Genomic DNA, 16,566 nt, shown 5'->3' with positions numbered 1-16,566 from the left:
TTGTAACAAAGGTAATAAAGAGTTGGTTATAATTATTATTAAGCCTCTTTCTGGCTCAGACTGCATAGGTTAAAGCTTATGGGTCTGTTACATGATGAACGAATGACTCGAAAAACCCGAAGACTCATGGGATGAACTAATCAATTCTCTTTACGGCTCAAACCTGCATTGACTGAAACAGGTGAACTACTAGACTAATTCCAGTACAGTACCAAGAATTTTGCCCATGCACGACTGAACGAATCACTCCCCGAGATGACTCGTTTTTTCCGAGTCACATTAAAGATTTGTTCAAAATTAACAAATCGTTCAAGAATGACCCATTAATGTATACAAAAAGTATTATAACAATTGCTTTTATGTTATTAGTAATAGAAAGGAAAACATTATAACACTTTCTTGTTTGCCGTCAGCATCACAAACCTTGCAAACTTAGTCGAATCCAGTTGTGAAATCTTATGAAGTGTGCATTTTTATCCAACATGATTACGTGTTCTCTGTGTGACAGTCGGTCCTTGTGAATTGAATGCTTTAAACTTGTGATTTCAAATTATGCTGTGCTTTATGCATTTGCCCACTGTCATATTTATGTCATTTTTTTCTCTTTGTGCTGTATGTAAAACGAGTGTTACCATGGCTTTATTTGAAAAATATGATTCCCAATGTGCTCATTTCCCAGAAAACAGTGTCCTGTTGGTTAGTGTTTACTTCCTTTTAATTATATTTTTTATTAAATATTTATTTGTGAAAAATACTTTGTCATCAAGCATAATTATGTTTATTTTACACATTTATTTTATAATCCATTGTCAAATGATTTAAAATTTCCTAAATATTAATTAAAATACAAATCTTTAAAAAATAATATCGGCTTTATATCAGCTATCAGCCCCTCAGCTTTCCAAGATGTTGGCTTTGGCTGTCAAAAAAACAATACTGGTCGACCACTAAACATAATGACTTCTAAAAATACAAAACACTAAAGGAAAATTTAACCAAGACACAGTCACTCTGCAAGTCAACAGAAAATAATTTTGTGTGTGCCTAAAACAAATTTCAAAGTTCAGAATGAGGAAGTCAAGATACATGACCGACCACACTCCTGGAGTTGTACTACATTGCTTGTTTCTCTGTTTTAGAGTATCAGAGCTGAGAGGTATGAGATTTAAGTTGAATTGCGTGAAACTGAACATGCACAAACTAGTCCAAAACTTCTCAGTAGCATTTCTGGCAACAGTTGAAGAGCCACTGACTTGTGCCCCAGGCTTAACCACTTACTTCACTGAAGTCCAGACGTCCCAGTCCATGCCAAACTTTCTTACGTCAGAGTGTGTGCTGCTATACAGATCTACACAATCATAACCCTATCGGTCACACAAAACACGCACAACTCCTCATGGGTTTGCAAGGAAACTAAACATTTATCTATGAAAAATTCTGACTGTTAACTTTACAACTTGTAGATGTAGCCTATTTTTTCATGAAAAAAAATCCTGTTAACATTTTTGGCTTCATACTGTTACGCAGTCTTCTTCTTACTGTACATATATGCATTGACATTTTTCACATACATAAGATCAAGTGTCTTGCCAAACCACATCAGTTAAACATCACACACACTTCCTCAACATTAAACTGCCTAATCTAAAGTAAATACCTTTCATTTTAATTAGGATTCGTGAAAGTCTGCCTAATTTAAAAGTTTCTTAACAGAACAAAACCAGCCTTTATTGACCTTATTAGAAGTACTCTGTATTGCTACTGACTGTGAAGATAATTTAGTAGGTAAACAAAATGAAGTCTAGGGCTGGGTATCATTTGATTTTTATCGATTCTGATTCTTTTCAATACCCAGTTTCGATTCCAATGTGATTAATAATGATAACCAAGCATTTATTCTGTGTCTCTTTTTTGCACACCATTTATTACAGCAGAATACCATGAACAAAAATCAACAGGTTACATAAAAACTGGACTCTTTAAATTATGTTTGTGTGTAAAATAGAACTGCATGATTCTGGATACATTTATAGTGTTTTAAGTTGTGTACAATGAAAGTCAATTAAATATAACATCGAAACCCCACTGACTTTCATTGTATGGACAAAATATATTTTATTTTATATTCCACAGTAGAATGGATATACCAATATGTGACTGTAAATAATGACAGAATATTCTTTAACGCTACATCTGGGTGGAGAGAAAGAAAGAGAAAATATGTACATTCACATGCAAGAGCAGCCGCAGATATAGATCACAACTGATTGTATTCATACAAATCTATATCTCATTTGAAGTTGTATATTATCTCAAATGCTGATAAAGTGAATGTTGATGTATGAGTTTCTGACTCTCTACCCCTTTCACCCTTATCTCATGACTGTCTCATAGCAGGGCTATTTATTACATACAGATGTATTGTGTTAGCATGATTTTTTAATCGATTGCTTGTGTCTGCGTATGAAGAATTTCTCTGCATCTCTGTGTAATGACTGGGGGGGGGTTACATGTTTACCTCTTCAGGGTGACTGACACTGGGGTAGAAAACATTTTAAAATTAAGCACACTCTCAAATACACACTGCTTATGAGATTTCAGAATGAAATTTTTATCCATGTTCACTCATTCGCTGAAAATTGATTAGTGTCTTTACCCTTTTTACGTGATTATGCTAAAACTAAAAATATGTAGGGGATGGAAAATGTCTGAAGGAAGTTATAGTTCTAAAGGAATTTGTATGTTCCTTCTAGATAGCCTACTGAATATTTTCAGCTGAAAGCACGATTTAAACAAGTACTTTAACATGCAATCACTCTCACAATCATGCATTCAAATAAATGTAATCTAACAGTGCTACTTCATCCAATTTAAAATGAGCAGAAATCTCAAAGTAATGCAAAACTTTGATGAAAATAACTATATTTCTTCAGTTATTTAGGTAAAATAACTGAAGAAATATAGTTATTTTCATCAAAGTTTTCACCGCAAAAAGCAGCAATTATACATTCTAAAGCTTAGCTTGTCATGTGGTAGGAAACAAGATTGCACTCTGGTGTTCCATTAAGGCACATTTAGACTGTGTTATTTTATTTGTTAATGTGTTATGAACAGAACTGTGATATTTCAATCATAAAGAAATACTTTAGCCATGGAGTGAAGGGTAAAGGCAGGGCTGTGTTTCTGATTTCAGAGCGAGGTGTACTCTGCCGGACACCAACACACAAATGTGGCTTTTTGTTAATGACTGTCCTCCTACAGGGTTTAACACAGACAGCTCACTACCAGTTACTGTGACAATCTTTTTCAACAATAATTTTTTGAAATTATCGTTTGACTATGTTCTGGCCCACCGTCTAGTGGCAAAATGTTTTTCTTGGCCTGATGCCAAACTTACTTGCCGACCCAGTTCTATTGTATTTTGTTGTGGCGCAACGTTCGGTGTAGACACGGTGTTGAGAATATATAACCTTATAAAAACACTTGTATGACTCTTATCCCATCCTATTTACTGCAGAACACACAAACACCTGAATGCAGGAATGTAATATTACCTTGCTGCAGGGATTTATTTAAATTAAGTTAATTACAACCACAACAGAGAAACTGGTGTTGCATCAAACACATACATGGAGATGAACCAGCCTGACCAAGCATGAAGACCGTGTCTGAGCAAGCCCTGTTACGAGGCACCTGTACTTCAGTAAAATGTTTTAAAAACTAAGCCTAGGGGTAACCTGACTGGAATTACCAGTGTGTGAGGACATGAGAAGAGAGGAGGATCACAGGCTCAGTATCAGAAGAAAAGATACATGAGACACTGTATATGTCAATGTGTGTCAAAACGCTGGTATGCACCTGATTTCAGATCGGTACAATGACGCAACTACAGTAATCATTAACACATACGTGACATGCTGTTCTCTCTCTTACTTTCAAATATACATGTCTTCTTCAATGTCTTTACAATTAAATGGGGTTCGTACAGAAACTGCTAAATGAAATTCCATGGCCCTCATTTATCAACAGTGCATAGAAAAGGTTCTATATTTTGTCCTACGAATGAAATTTAGAATGTGCCTAAATACAAGAGAATCCAGATTTTTTAAAGTTGCGCACTCAGTTCTTATGCACATTAGTAAGCAATCATTGTTGATAAATCCCATATGTGTGCAAGTAGCATGATCGTTCATGTTCACGGTCATTTGGAAACGCCTCCAATGAACCATATGTGACCCTGGACCACAAAACCAGTCTTAAGTTGTATATTTGTAGCAATAGCCAAAAATACATTGCAAAGGTCAAAATTATCAATTTTTCTTTTATGCCAAAAATCATTATGTTCCATGAAGATATTTAATAAATTTCCTACTGTAAATATATATATATATATAAACTTAATTTTTCATTTGTAATATGCATTGCTAAGAATTCACTTGGACAACTTTAAAAGGTGATTTTCTCAGTATTTAGTTTTTTTTTTGTTAGTTTTTTTTGCCCTCCGATACCAGATGTTCAAATAGTTGTATCTCTGCCAAATATTGTCTGATCCTAATAAACCATACATCAATGGAAAGCTTATTTACCGTAATTCCTCAAATAAAAGCCGGGGCCTTTATTTACCTGAACTGCACAAGGTAACAGGCTTTTATTAGAGGCAGGCCTTTATTTTTTATTCCATCTGTTTGATAAGTAATCGTTTTAAATAACCTGTTTTAAATTAAAAGCGATAGCGTTCCAGTGGACAGAGATCATAACATTTGCACAGAATCAGTTCAGAATCAATCACCAAAAGCATTAGTTCGGTTCAGATGCGCTCTGTGTCAGTCTGCTTCACGCTGAATCATGCATGTGCAGTATCATCAGCTCCTCGGTTCTCGAATCAGACGCGTCCGACAGAAACAGTTCTCGGTGTACTGGTGATCTGAAAACCGATGCAAACGGTTCTCGACTGGAGAACGAGAATTGCTCTGGCAATGGCATGTATGTTCGTTATCAGGCTCTGCTGCACAAATTTTCCTGGCCTTTATTTGTCCGTGTTGACCACGCCCCCGGCCACTATAAGAGGCCCGGCGTTTATTTGACTACTGGTTTTTATTTGAGGAATTACGGAATTCAGCTTTAGGATGATGTATAAATCTTTGTTTCGAAAAATTGACACTTAAGACTGATTTTGTGGTCCAGGGACAAATATGGTGAAAAGACCTCTCTTTATAAATCACGTGAATGTATGTGTCCTCATTAAAATCATGGTATAGAAAGCGGTACCAACTAAGAAGCCATTCCGTGACCTCACTCTCAGCATGGTCTTTGAAAATGCATTCTCTGCGGATGGCATTGTTTGCCAAGTCTTTCAATAATGCAAGATAAGCCATTGCACAGTCTGAGACAAACATTTGTCACAGCTGTCTTTTATAGGGTTTGACACCAGTTACACAACTTGTCTGTTTAAAACTAGACAAATGATAAACTGAATGTTTTATAATTACAGGAAACATAGGATATGTGTAGATTGCTTAATGCATACTGTGACACTCTTAAATGCTTTTTATGTGTAGTGCTGCTATTTTACCACTAGATTCTCTGCATAAGAATGCTCAGAGGTGTGCTTATATTTACACACATTTCTGCGTATAAGTACAAGTTGGTAGATCCCACACTTTGCGTGAAACTGTTCTTATGCACTCATTACACAAACATCTGTTCGTACGCACGGTTGATAAATGAGGACCCAGGACTTTCAAGGATCACAATATCGTTATCATCTTTCAAATTCTAATTTTCTAAATAAACGAATAAATTAAAATTACAAATAAAGTGCAGCACATGCAAAACATGCAATGGCTGTGGTAACTTGAAAAGATACAATGGCAAAGTTATCGCTTTCCTTTTTCAAAGTGATTTTTTAATTTTTTTAATCATCATACATTTGGAAAATTATGAGCTATATCTTGCTCGTACACGCTAGAGGTGTGAAAAAAATTTGCTCACGAGAGGAGACAAAATACAGGTACTTGGCTCAATCAAATAAGACAATATTCTAATATTATATTAAAGAAATTTTCAATGACAAAATATTTGGCTTTTAATCACAAAAGGCAATGTAGATTTATTTTGAAACATTGAACTAATTTAGAGCCATAACTAATTATTTTCATGGCAATAAAGTAATCTAAATCTACTGATTTTTTTTGACAACCGAGTAATCTGATATTTTTTAGTAATAAAAACAGACCCAAGTGAAAACTTTATTATATATAATAAACTAATGATGAGACAATAATAATTGGTTCAAATAAAGTACCAAAACCAAGTAATCACATGGGTTTATTGAACATCACTGTTAAAATATGTAATATGCCTATAATATGCCTACTTATGTACATTATGTAATATAACAAATACTTGCAGAGGAGGCCAACGGTCTGATGATGCTTCACTTTACAGCGACAATGACATTTAAATCCATGTAATTTTAATATTTGGCCACATGCAAACTCAAAGCTAGGGTTTGAACTTTTATTTTGAAATCGCGATGTAGAAAAAAATCACATAGGCTTAATAGAAATATGTTGATGTATTGATATATAAATATAAATAGGGTAAAGGTACCTATTAAACTCACCAAAATCTACATCGAGACATTTTTAGTGCACAAGATATTGGTTTCAGTACAAAAAGTTATGTTAAAATAAAATATGAACCCCTCAAACAAAAATATTAAATTTTATTTTAAATGACAAAAGCATTTGAATTAAGATATAATATACATTTTTGCACCCTTTAACCACTCCCCGTTCCCATTAAGCTCACATCATGTTTTTATTAAAAATCTTTGTTTATTTTAAGGAAAATTTTTAAAGAATAATTGTAAAAATATATAGATCTTTTTTTGAAGGTACAAAGTCAATCACAGAAAACAACAACACTAAAATCAAGAAACAAGGCATTTAAGTCAATCAGTTATATATTCATAATGAAGTGCCATCTAAGCACATTGCAACAGCTATAATATGTCCATGTTCAGCTAAGTAACACATTCAAAAATAAAATAAAATACACACAAAAAAAAAAAACATTCAATTTATGGGGATGAACATAGAAACTAGCGTCATAATGAAGTCTCTTATTAAATGGATGTCAACTTATCTATAGGGTTCTCAAGTGTGGAATACACTTCATGATTTTTGCCCCGATTTCAACAGATTTACAGTCTGGAGAAGTTGATGTTAGTTGCCAAAGGTCAGAGCCAACTCCATAGACTTGAGTTGCCAGAATCCATAGAAAATGTATTAACTTAAAGTGACAACCATCAGTTAATATTTCAATTATGTTTTATGTTAAAGTATTTACATAGACGTTCAAATGTGGAAGAGCTTAAAAAGTGCACATTGAGCTTAATTGGAGCAGCAACAATTTTTTATAAATTTCATGTAATATTTATTAAAATGACAGGATTTTGTTAAAAAAAATAGTCTAGATCATGCATTAAGTTAATACATATTTTAATATGAACAACTTATTAACAATATCTATGAAATTATACTTTTATATATTGAAGTCACATTGATGTCACACTGAAGCTGTGTGATTTTCATAGGGGTGTACCATAAAATAATCTGAAATATAAAAAATTTACAGCACTGTAAAACGACAGACCAGCAATAAACTGTCAATTTATAATATTATGGATGTAAAAGTACAAGCCAGTAATGCCTGTAAAGTAATGTTAGCATAACAAGCAAATCAAATGCAGTTAGCAAACTGTGTTCTGTAGCATCTGCGCTATGTTGCTAAAACTATTTTTTGAATCTAATGTAATTATTTCTCGCATCCAATTTCTAGGTTATAATATGCAAAAGTCTGAATATAAATCTCTTTATTTTACAATAAATAGTGAAACTTACCCAAAATAAAGGCATAAACAATCAACAAAAAAAAACAACGCACATTTAAGAGGATCCTCTTTTGGTGAAAGTTTTCAGACCGCTTTCAAAATGGACGCCAGACAGTTTGAACATACAGACTCATATCTCAGTGTGCAATGATCTGATTTACTTGAAATTATAGGAGGTATATAGTAACAAACATATAAATTGGTTAAGACATCAAGCAGGATAATAAATAGATTTTTCTTTTTATATTCTGATCTCAAAACTGGAAGTGTGCTTAATGGGTACGTGAGCTTAATTGGTCCGTTTACCCTAAATATTAAAGGAGTAGCCTCTAAAATATATTTTTAGGTAGAAATTCAAAATCCTTAACCTTAATTCTTAGGGATTCCTAATGAATTCTTTACTCATGGTAATACTGTTGTGAACAATGCTGGGCCTTGGTATCAAAAAGGTTGAGAAGTGCTGCGCTTTCGAGAGCTTTTTCTGAAAGAATTACATGGACCAAATGTGTCAAAGTAACTCAATCTAAACATTGTAAATCGTTTCAAAACATACGACTGAACTACTAGAGACTTTTCATTTTAGGTACTTCCTTGCTGGGACTCTTGAGGTGTGTGTTCCTTTCAAGGCCTGTTTTGCAGATGGCACTCTTTCTATACAATAGATAATAGGCCTGAAAAGTACAATGCTTGAGTCATTATCTCCCTGTTAACTGAGAAACACTCCCCATGACCTCAAGCACGCACACAAACACAGCAGATCAGATCTCGCATCGTGTGGGGGGGATTAGCAGGGTTCACACATGCTAGGTGGTGCCTGTCTAAAAAGTGTTTTCGAAGAGAAAAAAAAAATATTGTATGAAGGATACGCCCACAAAAAAAAAAAACCATCAACTTTTTAACATTTGCCAAACCTCTAACTATATTAATACATACAAGAGGATTTCTATCCTCTCCTTTCCAGTCCTATTATCGTCTCCACTTCCCCTTCTTATCCTCTTCCCTTCCCGTCTGTTCCTCTCCACTCCTTTCCCACCTATTATCCTCTCCTCTCCCCTCTTATCCCCTCTCCTATACCTTTCCGTTCTGAACTTCCCTCTCGTCCTCTTCTCTCACTCCCATTTTAAAACAGTGTCATTTGGATCTGGGGCAACAGCCCTGCTGTACCTGAAATAAGGCCACTCTCCGGGAGACCAGCATAGGTCTCTGGGTCTCTCTCTCTCATGCACAGGCATAAAAATAAATCATTGTAGGCCTAGTTTCTCATCTGCACCATCTTTGGTGCAGAGAGAGAAGAGGAAAGTTGATAATTTCTGCAACTAAATACATCAGCATATGCAAAGGACCGATTTTGTCTCTACTACATTATGACATTTGTCAAAGTTTAAGTATTGTTACTTTAAATGTCATGCATTGATTTGAGAACTTGAACTGATCAACAAGACTTTAGAAACTTAGTCTGATATCAGTTTAATATGCCATTGAATTGATTTCAGTACATTTCTAATGTTTTAACATAAAATTACTGCAGTCATAATATACACATCAAGAAGATAATTTATCAAAATGGTTAAAGATAATTTGAAGTTATCTGTGTGTAACCAGATTAATATTCATGAGCTAACCCCTACATCACTTCTGTGATCTCACAACTACCAGATCTGTGCAAAACCTAACTTTTTAAAAACAAGTGACGCCCATGATGATGAGATTCAATCTGTCAGGGCAAACGTGTCTTCCAGTCAGATCTGGATGAGGTCACATGAACTTTTTGAATGTGACATTCAAGGTTGTTGACCATCTCAGTGGATTTATAAAGTGGTCAAAAGACATAAGTTATTTGACATGGTTTAATGATTAGCTGAGAGGCTGAGCTACTCCTACAGATGCATCTGAGAAAGAAAAAAGATCAAATATGAGAGAATATGAGGTCACAGAGAACAAACAGTCTTACCTTGCAGCTGTTTGAAACGGCCCTCCAGGATGTTGGAATACTGCACCTGGTTTATAAAGGCAGCTGCCGATGGCTCAGGTTCGCGTGGATCAAAATCCATGTCTCTTCTTTTTCACTGTTACACTCAATTTCTTTTACTGTGAACTGTCCCTCCAACCCTGACTCTCAACTTTCATCCAAAACAAATCAATCACTCCACAAGAGTAAAACCAGGAGTCATGAGCATAGCACATAAAATGTGCAGTTGAAAAATTAAAAGAGAAAAAAAAAACAGCCAAATGTTTAACTTTCCTCAAAGGGCAAAAAAGTTGGGTTTTGAAACAGAAACTCTCCAGGTGGACGCGTGTATCCGAGCGTTTCATCAGTGTATGCTAAACCGCGCCATTCTGCTTCATCAGTTTAAAAAAAAAAAACCTCTTCCTTCAATAGACTCTCTCTCTTGTTCTTTCCTTTTTTGTGGCAAAAAGGAACCCACATGCAGTTGAAGTGAGAAAAATGTAAAGTAAAAACTAAATATTCTTCTTTCACCGTTCTTCTCTTCTTCAAACGCACTCCTCTCTCAGTGCAAACTCTTCTTGCTCTCTCTCTGCCACTCAGATCAGACTGAGTGTGTCTGTGTGTGTCACACGCACACACACACAACCCTTCTTTGAGTAAGCCCACAGAACTAGCTGCGCTCAGCTTCCTAAGTAAACAAAGCCTCCTACTCTCTCTCTCTCTCTCTCTCTCTCTCTCTCTCTCTCTCTCTCTCTCTCGGTTTCTGAGCTTTGGCATTTGCATAAGGTGTGTGTAGGAGGAGCAAATCCCAGGCTGAGTGAGTGAGAATGACAGAAAGAGGGAGGGTGAGGAGGTGTGGGCTGAACCATTTCTGAAGGTGGACGGGGGTGGAGTAGAAGTCAAAGGATGGATGGTTTCACAGGAGAGATGTGCATGTACGACCAGCCCCTGGAGGTGATCAGATAGTCAGCAGAAAGGTTTATTATATTAATAACTGCCTGGATTTTTACATTGGGTAATATTATGTTTTGGTGATTTTTGTGGGTGTTAAGCAGTTGTAAGAACTTTACCTTTAATCATGTCAAAAAGTCCCTCTTGCCTTCTCGAGCACGTGCACAGATAAATAAGACGTTAAGGCAGGAAGGAAGTATTTGAGAAACACTCAAGCAAGCACTGTCTTTCTTCCTGTGCAAGTGTGTGTGTGTGTGTGCGCCACCTCACACCCATTAACTGCCAACATCGGCAGTGACAGAAAACTCATCTTGTAATGCCTCCAAATGAATCCGAAAACAGAATCTGTTATGTAAGTGCAGGCACATCAAGAAAAGCCTTGATCTGAGAATTTCGAGCTCTCACAAATAGAACTGCAGCACATACACACTTTCACAAATGCATTTCTTGTGTGTGCAGATTTTACAAGAGCAAGTGGTGTAATGAAGACCAGTCTAGTGGCAGGTTGTGCTGATTAGCAAATGTCACCAACAGTGGCCATCAAAGAACAGAGGTCACAGGTCAAACCATGGCCAGAAGCACTGGGCCAACAGTCAGCCAGTGTATCACTGGAACAAAGCATTTTATCACAGCACATAAAAAGGGATGAAGATGAGACAGATAAAGACAGATATTAAGGGGGAAAATAAACAGGTAGGCCTATCTGTTATATACAATATTCTCAAAATAAGATATTATTCATCTTTTTGATGCCAACTGTTGCTATTGAGATTTGACAAAAAAGTGAAATGAAAGTTTTCATTTCCAGGAATTTATACTCACACGTCACCCACGCCCACATGAGGGGAAAAAAAGACTTCACGGTGTTATTGTATATACAATAAGACTTGCATTTAGCTTTAGTAAAATGCTTTTATTATACATATGTGTTTATGTAATGAAAAAAGACATGGACTGTGAGAGAGACAAAGAGGAGGACAGAAATGTCCAAGAACAGCTAAAGTTAACTGTGTATGGGTGTGAGAGACATGGGAACTGGGCCTCTGAGACCCTCCTCTTTTCTGTCTTTTAAGAGCTAAAAAAGCCACTCTAGCTCAGTATTCTCAGTTTCCATTCCCCTATCAGTACTTCCAGGACTGAATGTTTTGCCTGAAGTTTATTCTGGTTCATATGGTGGTTTTCACATGCTGGGTTTGATGCATAAAGACAACAGAGAGAATTAAAACTCCTCTCAAGTGAAACTCTGTTATATACACCAGCAGGTGTGGCCAACAATTCCATTAAAACTCATGTAACGCATGTCTTTTTACAGCTAATAAATACTTTATTTAGGAAACATTTTACCTTTGAGGATTTTCCCAAGAACCTCCGAAGGGAGGTTCTGTCAGATTTAGCTAACTCCTGGGGACCATTCTGTCTCAAATACACACACAGCCCTGATGACAAGGTTAGGTTCTTCTCAGTCCCACTACATTCCCAGCACTTGTATCTGTGTGGGCGTTTGGCTTTGAAACAAGCCATCTTTCACATATTAATGTCTTAAGCGCTCATACACATCAACACATCATTTTCATTAAATATCCATTTAATATTCAGCTAAAAATACATTTTAGTTTTATTACAACATAAATTGATAAATGCATAAAATGTACTATTATTAAAATATTGTAATAGTTTATCTAACTTAATACTAGAACAATTTATATGAAAATAAACCAAAAATGTATATTTAAAAAAAAATACTCAAATACTTTAATAATGTAATACTATAATATTTTCAAATGTTACATTTATAATTTTATTTCAGTGTTGCATGCAGACATTTGGTGAATCTTGATTTTTCCATCCAGTGACATTCAAATCTGTTGCTTCAAACACAACTTTTAAAAGTACATATAAATTGATTTATTATGTGCCTCAAATCATGATATGCAAAACAAACGTGTGAAAAAAACATTCAGCAAACAACTGGCTTTAACACATCTAATGTATATGACATTAGAAAAGCCCTGGAGATGAGAGTGTGTCACGAGGTAAATAACAGCACTGGAAGAATGTGGATCAAGTCATTGCTTGTCAAAAGATGGTATCTCACTGCACTTCAACACACAAATCAGCTGCTGTGTTACACACTGACGTCTACATATAGAATGTCTTTTGAACAATGTAAAACCATGTTCCATACTCCAAAACCATACCTGAAGCTACTTTATTATTATAACTATATTATAATGCATACAGTCCTCCTAGACCACTGCAAGAGCATGTGGAGTGTTTTAAAGTGATTTCTTTTTACACGTTTCCTTGTGCCACCCCCTACTGGTCACAATCATACAATACAACCCATTGAAAACTATCTGATAAAGCAAGCATGCAAACAAACACCAACAGGAAGCACATTGGTACAAAAACCAAACCTGGACTTGCACACACTGAAATAAAGAAATAAAACTGACCTGCGAGAGCTTTAATGCGGGAACGCTCAAAGAGACGTGCAGAACTGTTCTCATTATCCCACTCGGTTTCAGCTGCGATGTCCCAGCGGTTGTTGATGTCGTTGTACTGCTGCTGGATCTCGACGCTGTCAAAATCAGTCGGTGAGATGGTGCTCATGGTCGCAGCTGGAAACTCAACCGCTGCCCTGGAAATCAGAGAAGTAAACAAGTGAGGAGATGACAAACAAACTTTATTAGTGGTCTCAGAAAAATGTGACAGAGGAAAGGTGGAGTACAGACACCCACATCACATTTGCGACACCTTTTGCAAGAAAAATGTTGAGCTTTAAACTAGTAAAGTGTTTCAAAACTTTATAACATTCAAATATTATTGTTACAATTACTTTATAAACCACACCTTCAAATATTGCTGAAGGTGAGAGCAGATTTGAAATAGTACCAGAGGTGTAAATGTTACCTCAGTAACAGACTGTAAGCAGACGAGGTTAGTCTAACCTGGTGCAGCACGGCTTGGGCACATGTAGTATTCTGAACATTTACCACAATAACATCAGAACGTGGGTCAAAATTAACAAGTGCTAAGTGCAAAATGGAAATAACAAAAAGCTTTGCTAAATAAATTTTTTTTGGCCAGCTGGTCATTAACTTTATGAGGGATTAACATAATCTATAATTGAAATCAGTTTATGAAACTATATGAATGACATTCTGGCCCTCACTGATGTAAGTGACACTGATTAAAAAATGTGTAAGATGTACAAGCTAAAACTACCAAATTTACCATCAGTATATTATATACAATACTTTTTTTTAAACTCTGTGTGAAAACACATATGATATACAAGTGCATCTCAATAAATTGGAATGTCATGGAAAAGTTCATTTATTTCAGTAATTCAACTCAAACTGTGAAACTTGTGTATTAAATAAATTAAATGCACACAGACTGAAGTAGTTTACGTCTTTTGTTCTTTTAATTGTGATGATTTTGGCTCACATTTAACAAAAACCCACCAATTCACTATCTCAACAAATTAGAATATGGTGACATATCGACTCAAAACACCTGCAAAGTTTTCCTGAGCCTTCAAAATGGTCTCTCAGTTTGGTTCACTAGGCTACACAACCATGGGGAAGACTGTTGATCTGAAAGTTGTCCAGAAGACAATCACTGACACCCTTCCCAAGGAGGGTAAGCCTCAAGAATTCATTGCCAAAGAAGCTGGCTGTTCACAGACTGCTGTATCAAAGCATGTTAAAGCTGAGTGGAAGGAAAAAATGTGGAAGAAAAAGACAGACCGAGAGAACCGCATCCTTATGATGATTGTCAGGCAAAATCGATTCAAGAATTTAAGTGAACTTCACAAGTAATGGACTGAGGCTGGGGTCAAGGCAAACAGACGTGTCAAGGAATTTGGCTACAGTTCTCATATTCCTCTTGTTAAGCCACTCCTGAACCACAGACAACGTCAGAGGCATCTTACCTGTGCTAAGAAGAAGAAGAGCTGGACTGTTGCCCAGTGGTCCAAAGTCCTCTTTTCAGATGAGAGCAAGTTTTGTATTTCATTTGGAAACCAAGGTCCAAGAGTCTGGAGGAAGGGTGGAGAAGCTCATAGCCCAAGTTTCCACAGTCTGTGATGATTTGGGGTGCAATGTCATCTGTTGGTGTTGGTCCATTGTGTTTTTTGAAAACAAAAGTGCATGCTTCCTTCTGCTGACCAGCTTTTTGAAGATGCTGATTTCATTTTCCAGCAGGATTTGGCACCTGCCCACACTGCCAAAAGTAGGTTAAATCCACCTTAAATTCCATCTCAGCAGTGCCATAAACTGATCACCTCCACACCACGCCGAATTGAGACAGTAATTAAAGCAAAAGGAGCCCCTACTAAGTATAGAGTACATGTACAGTAAATGAACATACTTTAAAGAAGGTCTTATGAAGTATTCTAATTTGTTGAGATAGTGAATTGGTGGGTTTTTGTTAAATGTGAGCCAAAATCAGCACAATTAAAAGAACCAAATACTTAAACTACTTCAGTCTGTGTGCATTGAATTTATTTAATACACAAGTTTCACAATTTGAGTTGAATTACTGAAATAAATGAACTTTTCCACAACATGGAATATTTGAGTAATCTCACTTTGACATTTATTGAGATGCACTTGTATTACAAGCTTTAAGCCACCAGAATTAAAATATTAGAAAGAAAAAAACAAGATGTGTCCTGGCACACATCTAGCACACCTGGCAACATTAAGATTTTACAGATAGACAGAGACTTGCTCACACAATATATTATGCTGTAACTGCTTTTTTATTTTCATTTTAATACTTATTGCTTATTTATTCAATTGTTATAAATAACGATATAATTATTTATATAAATTAAGCAATGCAAAATACAATTCCATTCCATATTTATGATCAGTAAATTTTCTTAAATCACCCAATTGCTAGATATTGCAAAAGGTTAATTCAGATCCCGCATATTTGACTTCTGCCTGTCAAATATGACTTCGGTCTGCAAAAGTGTTATGGCAGGACAAAATACTACTACAAGGCAACAAACATTTTGTCAAGGGAAAAAGAAAAAAAACTATTCTCAGCACAGGGAGAAATAGTTAGGTTAACACATGCAAAGATTAACTAAACTAAGATTAAATCAAACCTAAACAAAATACAGATTAAACCAAATCCCTGATGCTAATCCCACCATAAAGAGGAGTTCTTAGAATCCAGAGATTCTGGAAAGAAAAAGAGAATTGCCTGTAGGACAAAGTTTATCCCATAAATATTTCACAGCATAACAAATCTCTAGGGCCAGAAGAGAGAAACAGAGATCAGGTCAAATGTGCATCCCTCACACACTGTTCTTCTTTTTCTCTCCGTTTCACACTGAAAGATATACCTTCGCTTAAGGACACTGAACACGGTCTAAGACCATATGCATATAAAATTGTGAAACACCAATTCCAGCCAGAATATTTATAAAACTGTAACTTTTTGATGAAACGCATAGGCTGATGAAAAGGAGACCATTAAGCGTTTTGACAAAAAAAAATAAAAAATAAAATCCACCTAAAATGATGCAAAGTGAGAAATGTTTATAAAGTAACTTACCACCAAAGCATACTGATTACAAAATAGTTCAATTAAATGTAGAAAATAGTTCAATTAAATGTATTGCAACATGCTAAGACCAACTCCAAGAACTAAATGACAGTATTCTGATCACGTTGTGTGCTATTTATATGATGCCTTTGTATGTTCACTAAGTAGAACATTTACAAATTTTCATTTCATCTATCTTAGA

General features: G+C 35.7%; 1 protein-coding gene across 5 annotated transcripts in view; it reads right to left on the bottom strand.

Moving 5' to 3' along the window:
* The window catches only part of LOC113076851 (spectrin beta chain, non-erythrocytic 1-like), an 81,266-nt gene that overhangs the window by 42,574 nt on the left and 22,126 nt on the right, over positions 1 to 16,566 (bottom strand). For 2 of the 5 annotated variants that reach the window (XM_026249489.1, XM_026249501.1), the window contains exon 1: positions 13,253 to 13,409. In XM_026249489.1, the coding sequence (XP_026105274.1) occupies positions 13,253 to 13,409 (157 nt within the window). Of the gene's footprint in view, positions 1 to 9,848; positions 10,561 to 13,252; positions 13,438 to 16,566 lie in introns of those variants that run through there. The other 3 variants (XM_026249488.1, XM_026249494.1, XM_026249487.1) reach the window with 2 other exon arrangements.

Source organism: Carassius auratus, chromosome 5 (assembly GCF_003368295.1).
Source record: "Carassius auratus strain Wakin chromosome 5, ASM336829v1, whole genome shotgun sequence".
Taxonomy (NCBI): domain Eukaryota; kingdom Metazoa; phylum Chordata; class Actinopteri; order Cypriniformes; family Cyprinidae; genus Carassius; species Carassius auratus.
This window is presented reverse-complemented; position numbering and strand designations above follow the sequence as displayed.